Source organism: Galeopterus variegatus, unplaced genomic scaffold, assembly GCF_000696425.1.
Source record: "Galeopterus variegatus unplaced genomic scaffold, G_variegatus-3.0.2 Scaffold5379, whole genome shotgun sequence".
NCBI classification, from domain to species: domain Eukaryota; kingdom Metazoa; phylum Chordata; class Mammalia; order Dermoptera; family Cynocephalidae; genus Galeopterus; species Galeopterus variegatus.
In genome coordinates, this window is record NW_007731490.1 from 61,323 (window position 1) to 81,697 (window position 20,375).

Sequence of the window (20,375 nt, forward strand, 5' to 3'; positions counted from 1 at the left end):
GACACCAATCCCCACTATTCCTGATGACTCTGTCATGAAAGTTTATCAAAACCCTGATGACTGCAAGAGAAACTGGAGACCCAAGGGGAGCCCCGGCTCGGGGTTGAATGATCAGCTGAGAGGGACTCCGATGTAAACAGCCTGAACTGGACCTCCCTGTGGTTTTCAATTAAAGTGCAAATTAGGAGGACTGTTAATTTATGAGAAGCTGGGTCCTGGGTCAGCTTAAAATTGCTCTATCTGCAGAGGCCACATTTCATGAACAGTCCGGGTTTGGGTTTGTTCTGCTATTGTTTGCCAGAGAGGGGGGTAGTTCACACAAGAAGAAAGCTCCTGAAGTTCCCTGCAAGAGCTCTAGGAAGACTCATTCTTCCAGAACATTCTTAAGATTCAATTCATACTCTCCTTTGGAATAATGATAAGTGACTCAAGATCACTGCTTTTTAAAAGTCTAGTGACATACGGTAACTGGACAATGGAACAGACCTATCCACCTAAGCCCTACTGAGTTTATGGGAAGTCTCTATCAGATCAAGGATGGAGACGTGGATCCCTGACGTTCAGAAAGTGACCTCCCCTCAGGCGGGAGGCGGGGCCGTAGTAACCGTGTTCTGGCAGCCCTCCTGGGCAGCCGAGTGCCAACTGTCACCAGTCCGTGTTGATTGATTTATGGCTCCCGCCAACAGAACTGTCGGCTGCTCGGACACATGTCAGTGTGGGATTAAAAACGATGAGTGTGAGAACCAAAGGGGAACTGATCTGCACAAATGAAGCCATTCTCAAGGTGGGGGACTGGAGGAAGGTCCCCAAAAATAACATGGCAGCAATGGGTGCGTAACACGGGCGAGGACAAACAGAGAGAAGCACACACGTGGAGGGGTCACGTCCAATGTCCCCATGCGTCTCTAAACACATAACCATATCCCACTCAGCCTCCCACTCTCATCCAGGAGGCTGGTTCTCAACAACACTTACAAAAGAGACCAGCCACAAAACCCACATAAGCTATACGTTGGGTACAACCATTACACGGACTCTCCAAACTGTCAGGGTCGTCATCGTCACCATCATTATCAAAATCATAGTAAACGCCAAACAGACAGCACTGTCCCACATTCACGGAAATAAACATGGATAGAAACAAAGAAGTAAAATACGTACCCTGCCCCTTGTGGTTGACTTCTTTGGCAGCGATGACTTTGTTTATAACAGTCTGAAGGAAGTCATTCTCCCCTGCCACCCTGGGTGAAAAACGGGATGACATGTTGAGCGGCTTGTGTCGAAAGGCGTCATCCAATGCGAGCCTGGAGGGCACGGGACGACCGAGACCACAGGAGACAGAGGGGCACAGAGACCCGTGGGTCACGTAACAAGGGAACACGAGAGAGCATCATCCCAGAGTGTGAGAGAGAGGCATCATGAGTCAACGCACAACAAAGGACAGGATAGGTGACAAGAGAAACAGGGAAAAGCATTGATCAGGAAAATGCTGAACCTCGAGAGAGAAGTAAAGCAAACGGGGGCGACCCTCTCCCCAAGAAATAAACATGCTCTGGGCTTCCACCCACTTCCACCAGACAATTATAAAAGGGGGACTCATCTGAAAGTAACGTGCTTGAAAGGCATTTAATCCCAAAGAATGTTTATGGCCATTTCTTTGATTTTGATAATTCTGAACACAGCATAGGTCAAGGGGCAGGTGGTATGAAAGGAAAAGCAAAATCAAGATTAAAAAAAAAAAAAAGATCCCTCAACCTCAACATAACTGCTCGAGGCAGCTTCCTTCACTACCCCTTGCGACCGTGTACGCGATAGAGCCTCGACGAGTGGTTAGCGTGAGAAGAATGGCGTCATCTTCAGAGAACACAACTAACCAACGACTGCCATGTCTGAAAAGTGACACTAGGCCACGATTATGAATGCAAACCATCAATGTTTTCAGGGCCCATGAGTCAGGAGCCTTTCATAGTTGCTGCGCTGTACAAGAGGATGCTACAAACAGGCAACCTATGCAAACAGAAACACCATGTAGCACAACAAAGCACAGTATGAAATGAGCAAGGAAATATACACCGTGTACATGATGTTGAAAATCCATTCTGGAAACAAGGACAGTGTTATCCGTCACTTGAGCCATATTACTCAAGAGAGCTGAGGAGTGTTTTAATTTACTTCACCAAGTTAAAAAAGGCAGAGAAAGAGAGAGAGAGTTGTGCACTGGGCTTTCTTCCCTAAAACCAACCCTGTGAGATAATAAATCAGTTTTAATGGAGCAAAAAACAGTTTCATTAGCATGACATTTCCCCAAGAACTGGTTTCATTGCTTATTTTGCTATTAAAATCATGCTGCTCTTTTGTTTCTAGCACTGCAAATATTAATCTGTATATTAGCCTTCTTTCAATGGAGCAAGGAGTCACAAATTACATAAGAGGTAAGCATGTAATAATATTTTTTAAAGTGGACATTTCACTCCAAGATAGAAAAAGATGGCAGCAACCCACAAGCGATCTCAAATGGCTTTACAAATACCGGTTTCCCAAGAAAACCAGTGAATCTAAAACCAGTAACCTCCTTAACTTTCCAAACAACACCCGATGTTGTTTTTCCTTGATTTTCACAGCGGACACTAGCAGGCAACAGGTAATTTCAACTTAGTAGTACATTTGGGCATCAAAAAACTCTGAGGTCTAATATATATTAGAGCATCCAACAGTAGGTGGCTCCGTTATTTCTCATGGGCAAAAAAAGCAAATTAATGTTATAATTTTACAAAGGTCTATTTTATTTATTACCTGTTGCCTGCTAGTGTCCGCTGTGAAAATCAAGGAAAAACAACATCGGGTGTTGTTTGGAAAGTTAAGGAGGTTACTGGTTTTAGATTCACTGGTTTTCTTGGGAAACCGGTATTTGTAAAGCCATTTGAGATCGCTTGTGGGTTGCTGCCATCTTTTTCTATCTTGGAGTGAAATGTCCACTTTAAAAAATATTATTACATGCTTACCTCTTATGTAATTTGTGACTCCTTGCTCCATTGAAAGAAGGCTAATATACAGATTAATATTTGCAGTGCTAGAAACAAAAGAGCAGCATGATTTTAATAGCAAAATAAGCAATGAAACCAGTTCTTGGGGAAATGTCATGCTAATGAAACTGTTTTTTGCTCCATTAAAACTGATTTATTATCTCACAGGGTTGGTTTTAGGGAAGAAAGCCCAGTGCACAACTCTCTCTCTCTTTCTCTGCCTTTTTTAACTTGGTGAAGTAAATTAAAACACTCCTCAGCTCTCTTGAGTAATATGGCTCAAGTGACGGATAACACTGTCCTTGTTTCCAGAATGGATTTTCAACATCATGTACACGGTGTATATTTCCTTGCTCATTTCATACTGTGCTTTGTTGTGCTACATGGTGTTTCTGTTTGCATAGGTTGCCTGTTTGTAGCATCCTCTTGTACAGCGGGTAGAATGGGCTGGTCTGTCATGAAGGATGCGTGGGGCAAAGGAAAGCTGATCTCACATCTCCTGGCCCAAGGACTGGACTCCTCTACCCCCTGATTATCAAACCCTCTCAGACAATACCAAAAACAATGTGAAATTCCTAAAATAAAAGGTGTTTCAAGCCTGAAATCATTTAAGTAAAACCAGAAGAAGGAGAAAAGAGAGAAGGCAGGGCATTCAAACAGGCAGCCCTACTCCTTCTTACCATTTATTATTCTTCTGAGATTCCACACCCCCAGGAGGCAGCTGTCTCTTATGATCCACCTAAACAACCTTCATTCCTCTTTCCTTCTCTCCACCTCTGCCTGAGGAGATGGAGTGGCCTTGAAGTGGCCAGAAGCCATTATCTAGGTACCCTCTTGCTTCCCTCACCAGGGAAATAAACACCGATTCTTTCAACCTTGTCCACAGGTTCTACCTTCAAATCAGAGAATCAATTTAATGACTCTCCGCCAAGTGCTATCCAAGCTTCCCGTACCGTTCTAAAGACTTCAGGTCAGAACTAGGCAAACCCTAAGAAATGAGAAGCACAAATATGGTCCACTCTAAGCAGAAACCAAAACAAAAATCAGCAGCATGATTATATGCTTTAAAGTATTATTCCTTGCTTTACAAAAGAATCCAACATTATTTTGATTGGTTTTCTATTTTAAAAACAGCAACCTCCTGTGATGAATTTGAAAGTACTGTGTTTTGAAAATGTGGATAGCTACTAGAATAAATCAATTATGTAAAGAGCAGAATGGGCTGGTCTGTCATGAAGGATGCGTGGGGCAAAGGAAAGCTGATCTCACATCTCCTGGCCCAAGGACTGGACTCCTCTACCCACTGATTATCACCAGCCACCCAAACCCTCTCAGACAATACCAAAAGCAATGTGAAATTCCTAAAATAAAAGGTGTTTCAAGCCTGAAATCATTTAAGTAAAACCAGAAGAAGGAGAAAAGAGAGAAGGCAGGGCATTCAAAAGGCAGCCCTACTCCTTCTTACCATTTATTATTCTTCTGATATTCCACACCCCCGGGAGGCAGCTGTCTCTTATGATTCACCTAAACAACCTTCATTCCTCTTTCCTTCTCTCCACCTCTGCCCGAGGAGATGGAGTGGCCTTGAAGTGGCCAGAAGCCATTATCTAGGTACCCTCTTGCTTCCCTCACCAGGGAAATACCGATTCTTTCAACCTTGTCCACAGGTTCTACCTTCAAATCAGAGAATCAATTTAATGACTCTCCACCAAGTGCTATCCAAGCTTCCCGTACCGTTCTAAAGACTTCAGGTCAGAACTAGGCAAACCCTAAGAAATGAGAAGCACAAATACGGTCCATTTTAAGCAGAAACCAAAACAAAAATCAGCAGCATGATTATATGCTTTAAAGTATTATTCCTTGCTTTACAAAAGAATCCAACATTATTTTGATTGGTTTTCTATTTTAAAAACAGCAACCTCCTGTGATGAATTTGAAAGTACTGTGTTTTGAAAATGTGGATAGCTACTAGAATAAATCAATTATGTAAAGAAACATTCACGCTCAGAGCAAAATTGTAACTCTGTGCCTTCTACAGGATAAGGCAATTCAGTGATCCCATATAAAATCCACCTCCAGGTTCCACAAACAAACTTTAACACAGGATTCTTATGGCTACAGAAACTTCCAGGTGCTACAGTAGTGACTAAACAGATTTTTCATTATTATAAAATAATCAATCCCTACTTGTGCTTAACTTATAAACTTAATTCCAAAGATAATTATTATGAACATAGGTTTTCCACATGGTATCTGGTTAAGTACATGGATTACCCCATACTTACGGCTGAAAGGGAATGAAATGTTGTTTATCTTCATCATCGACTTTTCCATTTATTATATCTGTTACATCCATCACTGGGGATGAGAAAAGAACAGAGATTGTTTTGCTTAATGCTATAATCATTGAAAACAAACAAAGGAGCATCAGAATATCTTCTGGCAAACAAGGGCTTAAGCTGTAGGGTTGAATTTGCTTGTATTCAAGTCTAAATTATTCCCATGCTTGAAAGACAAATTAAGTTGTCTGAAAATGCTGGCCCAAACAGGGCGGGAGCACAAGAGACAGAGTTCTATTAAATAATTCCCCTTGCCCAGGACCCAACTGTCATCCCAGAGCTGCACTGTCCAACAGAACCTTCTGTCATGATGGAAATGTTCTACAACAATGAGCACCTAAAATGCGGCAAGAACAGAAAAGTAAATCTGGAGGAACTGAATTTTTACTTTGATTTCATCCATTCAAATTTAAATTTAAATAGGCACATGTGGCAAGTGGTTAGCATACTGGCCTGCCCTGCTCTGGACCCTCACATAAGTTACTACATTTTCCCAAATAATAAAACAAGAAACAAGTAGCTACAATTTACCAAGTGCCCACCACATGCTGTTGTCCATAGATAGTATTTCAAGAAGACACTTAAAAGCTAATGCTCACAGTCCTACTGTACCACTGGGACAAACTGAGGCTCAGAGACAGGGATGAGCGAGCAGACCCAAAGTCATACAGCTAGGAAGTCTCCAATGCCCAAGCTCTTTCCAGTTTATTAAACTGCCTTCACAGACGCATCCCCCTGGGTGGTCCGGGCTTGCTGACATCCCTTGCACACTATACCTGGATTAAAAGAAAAGACATCCCCTGATTGCATTCAAGGATTAACCCAGAGTCACTTTCTACCTTCCAAACAAAACTTCTTTTGCCATTTGTCACGATGAGCAGAGCAGGAAAACCCAAGAATAACCCCAGATGGCACTGAGTACTTCCTCTGTTTCGGTCTTTGCTCAATCACCACACGTGACTATAGATAAGAGAGCAGCATGCCTCGTGCGTTTTCTTTGCACAAGCCCCTAGCTAGGCACTAGCATCATGTAATGAAAACGTGGACAGTTTTCATTTCTACCACCACCTTCCAAAAAAGAGTGGGAGGGATTTATAGAAGCAGAAAAGCAGCATCCCCATTCCCTGCTTGGTTTGGCAGAGCCCAGGAGACTACACAGTGTGTCTTAAAGGAAAACTCACACACACATTCCACTGAACCAAAAGATTCACAAAGCAAAGAGCCTGCACATGAGTTTAGAGATATAGGTCAAAGAATCCCAAATAAACTGGAACATGAAATTACAGCTGCTCAGATGAATGGCCTGTAAAGTTGTCACTTGGTAGAAGACTTTCTCAGCTTTGGGCACTCTTGGGGGTGACTGATTAGCACTAGATAGCAGCACCCACCTATTAAGATGCCCACATGCCCAAGACCACATTTTTACCACCAGTTCAGAATCATGAAACAGAGCTCCCTCCAGCAGCAGCCCACTCATCTGGCCAGCTGTCGGCCAGAATAAAGCTAGTCTCAACCTAGCAGGCCATCCCCTGCCCATCAGTCCGTTCTGGGTGGCCTTCCTGTGTACCTGCAGACCTCTCTCCTCTGTCATGGGACTCAGCTCACCAGCTGATTGTGAGTCTCCCTGCTCGTCCTTGCTAAATCCCCAGCATCCAGCCCCAGAACACACCAGGAACACAGGAAGGTGGCAACTAAGCAAGAAACACAAGCTCAGTCTGAGCACCCACATGTTGACACAGCCTTAGTCCTGCCACTAACTAATGGCAATACTTCCAGGCCCACACATCCCAAACTCCAGAGGAGAAAGCTTGGAAGTCCCTAGTCATCGAAGACTTTCCAGAGGACTCTTCACTGCTATTCAGCACACAGGCCTGTACCAAGGAAGTTCTCACTGTGGTTTGGATAAGATGTTCCTGTTGCCAAAGGAGGAAATGAAGGACTTGGGGGGAAACACCCCTAACTGACAGCCCAGGTTCACTATGTTCCTGCAGTCAGTGTGGTTGTGAAAGGCCCAGCAAACTGGGGGCATTGCAAGATGCCGAAATATATAACGCAGTGAAGGCCTGAAAGGCCCAGCAAACTGGGGGCATTGCAAGATGCCGAAATATATGGGGGAGAAGGAAGGTGGCAGTGGTGGAGGACTAGACAAACAGAAGGGACAGGTGAGAATCTCGCTGCAGAGAGGGGCTGGGCGGCTCAGTCCTGCTGGTACAACTCCCTCACAACACCTGGGCACAAAGCCCCACACAGCCTCTGACTCAGCAGTTCCACTGCTAGGGATTTACCCTCCACAAATGGTCAGAAGGAGATGCTTCAAATTTAGGGATGCTCACTGCAGACCTACTATGCCACAAAGCTGAAAGACCCTCAGAGCTCAAAAGTGAAGGACTGCTGAGATAATGACATAGCCGTAGACTATGGCACTGAATAGCCTAATTTCTGAATGATACTTAATAAAACATAATGTTCACGATACAACATTAAGTTATTTAGAAAGACAAGTACACATATGCAATGTGAATATACTTTCTACTGAACTGTACACCTAAAAATGGTTAAATGGTAAATTAAAAAAAGACTAAACAGACATTAAAAAGGAATAAATTAACAAAAAGTATACAGTAGGATCTAATATTGTTTTTAAAAAGTATATACCACACACAGAGAAAAAAATTAGAAAGAAATATACCAGAATAATCATGAGGTACTACAAGGGCTATGCAGAATTATGAATGATTTATTTAATTACACTTATCTTTCTTTCCCATAAAATTTCCATGACTTTTACAATTTTCTATCACTTTCACATTATAAAAAGGTTTACAAAAAAAGAAATGTGACATTCTTTACAATAGAAGACTAAGAATTATAGGCTTAAAGGTCCACGAATCCTTTTCTCATTTTAAGGAGCTGGGATCTGTTGACACAGACAAGCAGAAGTCATTTGGAGAAAGCCTCAAAATCAAATTTGCATGTGGAAATTGAAGCTGCATATGAATGGGCAGAATATGATTACAAAACGCCGATCGACCTTCTCAGATATAAGAAGTGACCCTTTTTTTAACCTTGGTGTTAGCCCCACATTTTAACCAACTGAGCTAATCGGCCAGCCTGCAACTCTTCTTAAGAAAGAGAACACGGGTTGGAGGGTGCACTGCGTGACTCAGAACGCCCCCCTGGATGTGCTGAAGGCCAGCATGTAAAGAGGGGTCAGGCGGTCTGATGGCAGCATACTGCCGGTCACCACGTAGCCCATAGTGACTCATGCAGAGCGATTTTGGTGAAAGCAGAGATTGTGGTTTAATTAAACAGGGGGTAGGGCCTGGGCCAAAATATTTCTTAATAGCTCCCCAGATTTTTCCCATATTCAGTTAGGGTTGAGAGCTGCCACATCAACATATTTACTTTTTGTGCCAAAAATGTATATAGCCAAATCACACAAGGAAATGTACTCCCTCCTGTCTCGGAGTAGAGGTACTAGTGGGAAACTGGAAACTACACAAGCAGAATGCTCAGATCCTCACTTATTATTTACAAAAACACTCCAGCTAAGCAGGTCTAGGAAAGCTGGCCTTTCTGGAGCAAACAAGGAGGCCAAAACCACTCAGTGTTCGGGACCCAGGGATGAACAGGTCCCCACCACCTGGGTGTGTAAGCAATTGCTGGTAACTGCTGCACCGGAAGGGAGCAGAGAGACGCCATTCAGCTGACAGGGGAAGCCCGACATTAACCACTGCCAGTCTGGAATCTTCTGAGAGGACCACAAATGCCTCCTGAGGGTCTCTGAAGCATTTCTCACAAGTCTGTGCAACCTCAAAGCAGGAGGAAGTCCCCACGTTCTCATCAGAGCAGAGCAGCAGGCAGAGTCCACACTCTGGAGAATTCACAGACAGAAAGCTCTAGCAAGGCTAGAGCGTGGCCCTGGGTGGGTTTCCAGGAGCCCCAAGACTGGTGGGTATCAGGGACAAGAGACCAGAGACCAGTCCAGACAGGAAGAACCAGGGACCACAGGGAGCAACCACGTGGTCAGCAGAAATCAGGGGAAAAGACAGTGGTGGCCTCGCAGCCAGGGACCCAAGCTCCTGGAACCAGGGAGAGGCCAGGTGGCTCTGCCGACGCTACCCAGGCGGGATCTCCAAAAACAGGGAACTTTGTCAGGGCTGCCTGCCCTGCCCCAGGGAATAACCTGGATGTAAATAATCCAGGGAGAACTTCAGAAGCTGGGGGCCCCAACCTAAGTCCAGACCCCACCAAGCATAGAAGAGCATGTTCTATACAGTGAAAGGCCACAGTGATGTCAGTGAGGTCTGTGACCGCCCACCCCACCCCCACCAGCCACTGCCTAGGACTTCCTGGAGGATCAAAATTGAACCAACAAAAGCTGAAAAAAATTCCCATTTTAATCCAAAGACAGGGAAAACTGCCAGACTCCAGTCTAGAATTCATCTTGGTTTTAAGAAATCTAACTATACATTCACAGGAACTTATCACTGTAATCAATCAGCTAATCTAATAACCAGAGAATCTTTAAAATCAGTGTTGAAAAGAGGCACGACTTACATATAGGAGGGCACGTCAAAGAGTTCATGGAAAGATTAGGCCAGTTAGTTCAGTTGGTTAGAGTGCAGCCTTGTAACCTGAAGGTCATGGGTTCAAATCCCCTTTTCCCAGCCAGCCACCAAAAAAAATTCATGTTATCTTTTAATTGCATTTTTACACAAACTTTTTGAGCTACCCTTGTATTGTCAAAGATTTCTCTGATCACTTCAGTGATGCATAATTCATCTGAGGTAAAAATAAAATATTTTCTTAAAACTACCAAAGAGGTGGGAAAGAGAAAAGAAAATTCCTGAAAATTTACAGGTGTTTCAACTAAAAGATAGGATTACATAAAAGACACTACAGGTTCTGAAAAATAGGGATACAATATTAAAGTACGTATTCAAGTAAGAAGGAACGAAAATGTAAGAGGATTTCCCCAGTGCAAGGCCGTGGTGACCTCAGAAAGGCGACCTAACCCTCAACATCTCACTCACCAACAGTAAAGTCACTGGAACACCCATTATTGAACCCTACCGGTAAGTGGAAGTAAATTGAATTAACGGGCTTCTTTCTCTTCACTCCTGTAGCATTGTCATTATGTTGTTCTTATTTAAGTGATGTGATGTATTTTCCAAAAAATCCAGGCATAGCACAGAAGATTTTTAGGTCAGTGAAACTACCCTGTGTGATACTGTAATACTGGATACCTGGTATTATTCATCTGTTAAAACCCACGGAATGCACAACATCAACAGTGAACCCTAATATAGATGATGGACTCTGGGTGATGACGATGTGTCAACATGAGTTCGACTGTAATAAAAGCACCAATCTGCAGGCGATGTTGATAATGGGGGGTTGGGGGTATATGAGACCTATGTGTATTTTCTGCTCAATTTTGCTCTCTTAAACTAAAGCCTAATTAAAAGAGGGGGAAGGAATAAGTTCTGAGCTTCCTGGTAGCCAAGTTGAAGAATGCTCACGCAAGAAATCCAGCTATGTACCAGGAATCAAAAACTTTTCTCACACACATATTCATATGAATCCCAAGAATCCCAAAATGGGACAAGAATAAATACAAGGAGGGTGGGTAATAAAATTCCACTGCAACCATAAAGTAGTGAGAGATGGGCCGGCCCGGTGGCGCACTGGATAGTGCGCCGCTTGTGAAGCGCGGCGGCGCTCCCGCCCGAGGGTTCGGATCCCACATACAGACCGGTTCCCGCTCACTGGCTGAGCGAGGCGCGGGAGCAACGCCGAGGTTTGCAATCCCGTTGCCGGTCCCCGGTCCGGTACGGGGGCAACACTGAGGGTTGCGATCCGTTGCCGGACACGGAAAAAGACAAAAAGACAAAAAATAAATAAATAAATAAAATGATGAAAAATGAGGTAACATTGAAAGAGGTCAACTAATTAGAACTTCCTGAGGACACTGTTATCTTTCCTCAGCAAAGATAACTAGTCTCTCACCTTTCTTGTGCTGTCACCAAAAATAACAGAGCACCAATGCAGAGCATAAAAAGCACCTACTTTAAGCTGACTGTGTCCTCTTCGTGGTTTGCACCCCTTCTACCCTTCATTACGTTGACTGCTCTGTGCAAACCCACGCCTAAATCAATCACCAAGTCCAGAAGCCCTGAAAACCTCCAATGACTGGCTTCCCTATAGGTGGAGGATATGGGTCAGGGTCTCCCCTAGGTAAGGATGTGATCTGCTTTAAAACCAAATATATGATTTACATCTCAAACTTGTGGACCAAGGCATCCTGAGCTGAGCAGATTGACTTGAAACCACACAGAAAAGAACTAATAGGTTTTTTTCTCTTCAACAGAAAAGCTAATAAATCAAAGCTGCCCACTGCCCAATATTCAACAGTGGCTCTTATTCAAAGTGAAAATGAGGATCTGAAGCTCTCAAGGAGAAAGAGAGAAATGGATTACCGGCCACTCCGAAAGGTCGCCGCAGCCCCGAGGTCAGCTTCCTCGTGTTGTTTTCTCTCAGCTCCATGCGACCCACTCGAACAATCTGACAGACAAAACTGATCTTCTCCCTTTTCAGGTCTTTGCTTCCAAGGTCCTAGAAATATTAATTTCCATATATTGTTCTGAAGAACCATTATTTAATGCAAGTTCAATTGAAAAGAACAGTAAAAAGATGGATCGAGACTCTTTTCTCAGACCAGTTTTTAGCATTTTAATAAGTGATTCACATGACAAACAGGAATTGAATAACAATGGTCAATTAATGTTGAGTGAACTTAAGATACAAGTTTAAGAGATGTGCTTGACGGTAATGGAGTAAATCTTTGTCACGGTTGATTCTAAGTGTAGCTGGAGACTCAGAAGATTTCCAGGAGGGAGGTTCATGCACATTAACCCGGATTACGAACATCCCAAGGACCCATATGCTACTGCAGTAAAGAATCGGAGGGAAGCCATGAAAAAGAGTCATTAGAATGGACAGCAATTCAACTAAACATCTAAGGGTTTTACTTACCGTAAAAACAGCTCGCAAATTATGCAATCTGTCTATATCTTTAGGTAATCCCGAACTTGACCAGCGAACCAGGTAGTTTTCACTGAAAAAAGAAAAAAATAAAAGCAAATTAATTTTCCAAATATGACAGGGTACCCAATTACATCCACACTGCCTGAAAGTTGATACCACTGTGGTCTATTATACAGACAACTACAAGTTCATAAATATCAACAATGTCAAATAGAGCTACTCATCAATAAACATATACTGCACAAAAACTTTGGGAGGTTTTAATTTCGGATGTCCTGGATTATAACTGTAATGGAACTATTTGCAAATGGCATTTCAAAGTTTATTATTTTAAAAGCCTATTTGTTCATTTAGAATGACAATGGTAAAATTCAACACAATGCATATTTACTTCGAAGCCTACAAGAAACCAAACATGCTATAAAATACAAACTGTCTCCCGAGTCAAGAAGAAATAAAGTCCTCATCAGAAGGGAGAATGAAACTCACTCATTTGTTTTGCTTTAGTCATACACTAAGTTTTTAAATTTTGAAGAATCCAAGTGAAGGTAATGGAGTTTTAACACACACACACACACACACACACACACACACACACACACGCTTCACATATAGTTTAACCACAATGTTTCTGTCTGGACGAATAGAAAGTTACACAGCCAAGCAAGAACACTGGATTGTCCATGTTTTCATTCAACGAATATTAACGGAGAGACTGTATGTGGCCAGCACTGTCCTAGACACCGTATTATTTCAGACAGTCATCTGGGAGAAATAGCAACAGGACAAAGGTCACAGAAATGGCATTCACAGAGACCAAAATTTCAAAAAAGGGAAGAGTGGTATTTCAGGATGCAGGTGGGGAGTGGGGTTCAGTAAATATAAAATCCTATGAAGACAACATAGGAAACAAGTATTACTTCAGTCTTCAGCTGGGTCCTTAAAATATTATAAGAGTGTCTCTGTGACTACAGTACAACTCTAGGAGCAAATAGCTACGTGCACCTAAGGCCTGCGCCCCAGCCTGGAGCACAGCTGGCTGCCATCATGCCATCCAGAATAGCACCGGCTCGGCTGCTCAGGAGAGGTCCCTGGGCTCTCAGCACAAATGGGACTTCATGGTGGTTCTGATGCCACTTTCCCAACACTAAGCAAAGAGGAAAGATAGTAGCCAAGAAATGTCCCCCACCTGATGAATCTGGACTCCACAGGGTCATAGAGAGACATGAGGACTTCAGCATCCTCTCCTATTTTACAAACCACATTTTTGAGATTGACAAACAAAGCCAGGGAAGGGGTGGCAGCAAACTTGGCTTGTCTGTTAATATCCAAGTTCTGCTTCTGAGACTGTAAACAGAAAGAAAGTAGAATGTCAATGTCAGCAACGCTCATTGCTAACCCTTGCTCTTTTAATTCTCTACTGACTAGAAAAAGGTGCAGAATTAGTTGGCATAACACAGCAAAGCCATTCATGCAGTCACTTCCAAGTCCCCACTGCACATTCCCAAAACATGCACCCACCCAACTGGAAAAGAAGCACCCCATGCAAGGGTGACAATTCCATAACAGTTTGTACAAAGCATCTTCAGAGATAACAAAACTTTCAGGTGTCCAATCAATCAGAATGATAATTATACATGTAGTTACTTGTTTAATTTTTGGTTCCCCCATTACACTAAACCTCACACCAAGCACAGCTCTGTCTCATTCATCATTATGTCCTCAGCACCTGGCACACAGTAGGTGCCCAATAAATACTCGCTGAAATAACAGATGGCTCAATCATTCAATCAATTTCTGAATATCTACTATATACATGATACCATTACAGGTCAAAGAAAATGAACAGATCAATAAGACATATGTTCTCTGCCCCAGTCCCTTGCAAGGTCACCACCTCCCACCACTCCCCCGCATTATCAGAGAGGAAATGCAGAATCAAGTATGCTTCCCATTTGACAGATGAGAACACAAAGTCAATGTCAATAAGACTCTGTCTCCTAAGATGACGCACCACACTATACGTGCCCCTCAAGGGATGAAATCCTTTCATGTCATCAGTAACATGTTCTGCCTTGGGGCTCCATTCTATCCTTCATTCTTTAGTTGCTCCTTTTCAGGCTCCTTTCTAGTGCAAATTCTAGACTTGATTGATATTTTACTAATGTTGAAAACTGTTATTGAAAAAATATGATCCAAATGTGGATGGCACATTGCAGAGTTGAACTCACCTTTTCTTCTTGTAATCTTTCCTCCACTTGTTTAGAAGCTATTTCATGAGCTCTGAAGAGACTAATCGTGCTAGTTAGTTCTGGATCCAAAATGTTTCCATCTTCATCTCTAACCACCAGGTCCAAATCAAGAATTCTAGAAGGACAAGAATTCAGAACTTCATGGAAACAAACCAAGAAGACTACAAACTTCAGCCTCAACAATTGAGTGGATGAAAATGTGATAGGAAGTCAGCTCACCCATAAATTATTAGGAAATATAATTCTGTGAGGTCACTTTCTTTAACTCAAAATGTATCACCTTGGGAAATATAAAAAGAAAATTTCTCAATTTTTACTTCCATTGCAATAGTGACTTTGTCTTCCAATGAGAAATTTCACAGATCTACAAAGTCCCAGTGAAATGTGAATTACTAAGTATTGTGTAAAGTAGGGACAGTTTAAAGTATACACCCACCTCCCAATGTCCTCACCACTGTCTCTGGCAGGGTCCACTGCACAGCTTTCCTTCTGTCTAGAGTCAGTTCTGATCCCTACACTAGGCCACTGGAAGGTTTTCAATGAAGATGTCCTACTGTGTTTGAACACTAAACATACGGACGTTATCAATAATAATGTTAAGCAACTTCCTGGCCAGATGGCTAAACGTAGTAGCCAACTTAAAACATAAGTAACATCTGGCCAACCAATCTGTCCTGTCTATATCTGGAAATATTTTTTTGGCAACATTCTCTCTGATTTCTCAAATCCAACAAAATTGTCAGGTGATCTTTACCAGTTTTTACTTTAAAGAATAAACAATGGCAATTACATAATGAAAGAAATCAAGAGTTGTGTTATGGTGGTACACTCTGGTTTTCTTTTTAATAACACACGCAGGTCTTAGGGAAGGAAATTAACCATAGATTTCTCATACCCTGCCATTGGGATTATATTCCTGCTATTAACAAGTCTATACAAGCAGATTATTTTTTAACCATATGACAAATAAAAGAGAGTCTTTTGAAAGTGATACACTTTAATTAGAGAACATCTTTAACAGTTACAAGTTTAAGAGGAAAGTTGAATTGCCTATAAACACTCCATCCAGACGAAATAATCTCAGACTTCTCTCGACGTCACACGCCTTAAAGCTAGAGATGAGTCTGATAACATGTCCAACATGTTTCATTTGTGCTGGACCACCTCACCATCTGGAAGGCAATTACAAAGGCCCATTTTTTTCCTTTTAGTATCTATTGAGCAAATTCTGCTGATGGTGAAGCAGGGCCAATTGGGCCTGTTCGCAGCGCGCGGGTAAACAGGCTTTAAATAAATAGAGGTTTTTGTGGGCCATGAAAACAGCTCAGCAGATGCAATGCTTGTGGGGTCTCAAGAGGAACAGAAAGACATTTTTTTAAAAAATCCATTTCCAGTCTTATACTGGACTGAATTATGTTCCCCCAAAATTTGCTGAAGCCTTGAATCGGGTCCCCCAAGTTTTATATATTAGAAACTTAGCCCCCACTGTGACTGTTAAGGGGTAGGAAATCCTATTATGGTAACTGAAAGATAGGGCCTTGAGGAGGTGACTGGAATGTAGCACCGTGCAGTAGTGAATGGATTAAAAATGGTGATGAGGGGCATGGTTCAGAGGGCTTTCAGAAAGGGGAAAGCCCATTTCCTCTCTCTGCCTTTTCCTCTCTCTGCTCTCTCTGCTTCCACCATCTTGCAATGTGAGACCCCTGGGTCACTGTCTCCACCACCAGATGGATTTTGGACTTCCCAGACTCAGAAACTGTAAGCAATAAATTTCATTTTCTTTATAAATCACCCAGTTCCGTGTACTCTGTTATAAGCAACACAAATGGACTAATAGAGGTCTCATTAGTTGTCTTTGTAACATGTTTCACTAAAGGCAAAACCCCTCCCTCCCAAATATTACTGCTTATGCCAGCCCTAAACCTGTTCCTAGGGGACTGAGTGCTGGTGTAGGTGGGGTCAATGCTGGTGTGCGTAGGGGTCAGTGCTAGTGGAGGGGATCGGTGCTTGTATGGGCAGGGTCAGTGCTTGTATGGGCAGGGTCAGTGCTAGTTAGTGTGGGCGGGGTCAGTGCTAGAGTGGGCGGGGTCTGTGCTAGTAGGGGCAGGGTCATTGCTGTTAAGTGCAGGGTTGGTTCTGGTATGACAGGGTCAGTGCTGGTGCAGGTGCAGCTACAAACACCTGGCTTTAAGGAGGTCCAGCTAGAAGGTCCTGCAAGCCTCCAGGAATTTGGCTCCCTCAAGGAATGCATGAGGCCTGGGCCCTGTGCCAGCCTGCTGTGTACATCCAGCCACCTAATCACCTCAGTTCTGCCAGTAGAGATGGTCAGACACATTTTACAAAGGAGGAAAACTAATCGCAGAGAACTTATTTATATCATCCAACACTAAACCCCTAGAAGAGCCCACAGCCTAGTCTCCGTGTCAGAACCCTCTCATGGTCACACTCCTTCCAGAACTCCACATGCAAACTGTCACATGAAGTATCCTGTCATGCCAACCATTCCACATACACACTGTTCTCAGCACTCAGTGCCCAACTGGGTCTCTGAATCTGGAGTGAATTTCTATTATGAAGGTGTAACTTACCCAGCAAGGTAATCTAACACCATTAGACTAATTCCATGGAAGCCTAAGGTACCTATGAGAACACAGGAGTGGAACCCTCCCTGAAATTATGTGCAACATTGTATGCTGTGTGTCTGTGTCTGTGTGTGTATTACATATGTGAATATTTCTAGCGAGATGGTCCATGATCTTCATCACATTTTCAAATGGTTCCCAGAACTCCTCCCCCAATGTTAAAAGAAAACACCTAAGTAATCAATAAAAAAGGCACAAAACACCTTCTCCTTATTATATCCACCATCTTAAGATCAATTGTTCAACATGTGATTTTATTTTACATTATTTTGTTTTCTAAAGGAGGGACTAGTAAAATATACACAGAGTACTGGGTTTTAGAGAAATTTTAGAGGAGCCTGGAGATCCGTCGGCAAAAAAAAAAAAGTCTTATTAAGGACTGTATTTCCTATCAAAGTAGTAAATCACATATGGAAACACTTCCTTTCTTAACTAGATTGTTCCATGATATAATGTACTTTGATAGCTGCCTACAGCCAAATTAAGCAGCTGGTCACTGAACATAAGTTCAAAATACAATACTCCAATAGAAGATAAAATCAAAGGTCCAAAAGTTTGCTTTTTTAAGCAGGTAGTTTTGAAATGGGTTTCACAGCAACAATATCTAATATCCCATCACCAGAAGTCTTTCCAGAGAACAAAAATAAAAACTTTCTTCTGCAGCATTTCTAATCCAGACCCTACATCTTGCTCATAGTGTCGCCTTAAGAAACTTTTCACAGTTAAAAGCATCCATTAGCATTAAACAAAATTATGCGATAATTCTGATTTTACAGAAAGGTTCTTTAGTTTACCCAGGGCTCCTTTCGGCTGAAGGGCTAGAGGCAAACCCCTTCCCTTCTCTGACCTCCACATTCCAGTGTGTGAAATGAGGGGATTAGGTTAAACCAGAAGTTTTCCAATCTGCTGTCCAGCAAGGTCCAACTCCATTTTTAAAAACTGAGATTTCCACCCAGCATCCCAAACATCACCCATCAGAATCTTATGGAGTGGGTCTCAGTATTCTGTATTTTGAAAGTTCTCCAAGTAAATATAGAAGAGCATTTAAACCACTTGACAAGCTAATTTTTAAGGCTTCTTGCAGTTCTGGTATTACAGGAACAACCAAATAGTTATTAGGAGGGAAAGAGCATGGCCTCGTTCTGGATACAGAAGCTGGCAGAATTAGCATCAGAGAAGCTCATTTCCTTTCAGCGTCAGAAAACACATGCTAACACTGTGACACATAGCTCTGGGGGAGTGAGCCCACCGTCACTCATGGCATTCAAGCAGAGCAGGGTGGATGCCTGCAAGAGACTAGAGCCTTTGCAAGAGACATACTTGCACAAAATATCTATTTGTTGTTTATGTGAATTCAAATTTAGCTGGACCTGTATTTCAGTTTGTGAAATCTGGCAATCCTGCACTGGTGACAAGTTTAATGGTGACCTCTAATGTCCATTCCAACTCTCAGAGCTTAGGACTGCATGGAAAAAAACCTGGAACTTGTTACTGAACACCAGCACCCTCACGTCTAGACTCAAAGCCAAATACTGTGAGCAGAAAGTAAAAGTTCCTTGATGGGGGAATCACCGTGGGGTCCCATCTGAAATGGCAAAAATGACAGGCGACCCAGATCCAGCTTCTTGGCTCTCCCGCTTGAAAAACAGATTTCAGAAATGACTCAGGAACCTCTCCTGATTTTCAGAATCCAATAGAAAATACTTCATCCTTTTCAAAATGAAAACCATGATATCATTTTGATGTTAGAAATTTTGTTTTATGATAAAATGAGATTTTGATCTCAAGGCTTAGAGTGATGCTATTATATTGGATAATTTAGGCATGAAATCATGTTTCAGATAAACAAACCTGTTTCCATAATCAATTTTGGCTGTGACCTTCTTCTTCAGTTCTTTGAGCTCATCCTGCGGCAGAGTGCCAGAAAGAATCTGCGATCGCCATTCAATAAGGTCATAGATCATGTGCCGCACGCTTCGAAACATCTCCCTATTATCTTGCTATACAGGGGGAAAAAAGCCAGTTGTAAAGTTTTTGGTATAAAATAGCATTGGAGACTGTATCAAATGATTTTTTCTTCAAATATACATGTAATATATGGACTTTAGTTAATGTTAAATTCAAAGGTGCTTTTAATATAAATTGGAGAACACATTATACAGAATTTGGTTCCTACGAGACATTTAAAGATTAAAGAGTACAAGCTAAGTAATGTACAATCCCCAAAATTCTATCTAACATACCAGAGTATATACCAAGGAATGAAGATGCTGACCCCAGCAGAGATGGGCGCTGACCCCAGCAGAGATGGGCTTTGACCCTCAAAGCCTGCTCATAAGCTTCTAGCATCTTGCCCATGGATGGACAATTCTTAAAGCTTCCTCAGAATTAGTCTGACTAAGTCTAAAGATCTGAGTCTTTGCTCACCTGCATAGTCTTCAGAATACCCCGTACCCTGCACCACTCTCAGTACACTGAGAAACTGAACCCTTCCACCTCGCTGTCAAGTGAGCTATTATAAGTGAACATTCTACGCTGCGCTCCCTGGTGCAATGTGGTCTGTACGGCCCACACAGAGATGCTTCTGCAAGAAGCCAAATCTCAGAGTTCTCAGTGTCTGTATGCCAAAAGGAAAATGCAAATAAAACACAAAATTTACACTTCCTACCACTTTTTACAAATTCTAAATGGGATTAACGGTACAAAGAAAAGCAACTTTGTGCAGTCGCAAGAATGCAATCATCAAAGAGATTAGGAATTATCCAAAGGGAAGATAACCCAGTGGTTCTTTCCACAATAAGAAATCTAGGTGGAACCTAATGTGATAAAATTCTAAACATCATGATTCCTTTAAAAAATTTAAATGTGGTCATTGCTGCTTCTTAAAATAACTTCCCTTCAATATAGCTGAACCAATCACTCCACTATTTCTAGTATCTGACTTTCTTTCTAGAAGTTTCTAAGATCCCGATGACCCACCCGTCACATAGCACTCTAACAAGCTGTTTTACATCCCATGAGCTACTCTTTGTAATATTATCTTAATTTTAGTTTCTTAAATGAAAAGTA

The 20,375-nt window shown here is 42.2% G+C and overlaps 1 protein-coding gene across 1 annotated transcript in view; it reads right to left on the bottom strand.

Moving 5' to 3' along the window:
• LOC103604765 (dedicator of cytokinesis protein 1) overlaps nucleotides 1-20,375 on the bottom strand; it is a gene marked incomplete at its 3' end in the record, with an annotated part of 96,949 nt that overhangs the window by 47,389 nt on the left and 29,185 nt on the right. The window contains exons 11-12 of the mRNA XM_008589333.1: nucleotides 5,309-5,381; nucleotides 1,162-1,304 (exon numbers count right to left, since the gene is read on the bottom strand). Coding sequence (XP_008587555.1) covers nucleotides 1,162-1,304; nucleotides 5,309-5,381 — 216 coding nt within the window. The remainder of the gene's footprint in view (nucleotides 1-1,161; nucleotides 1,305-5,308; nucleotides 5,382-20,375) is intronic.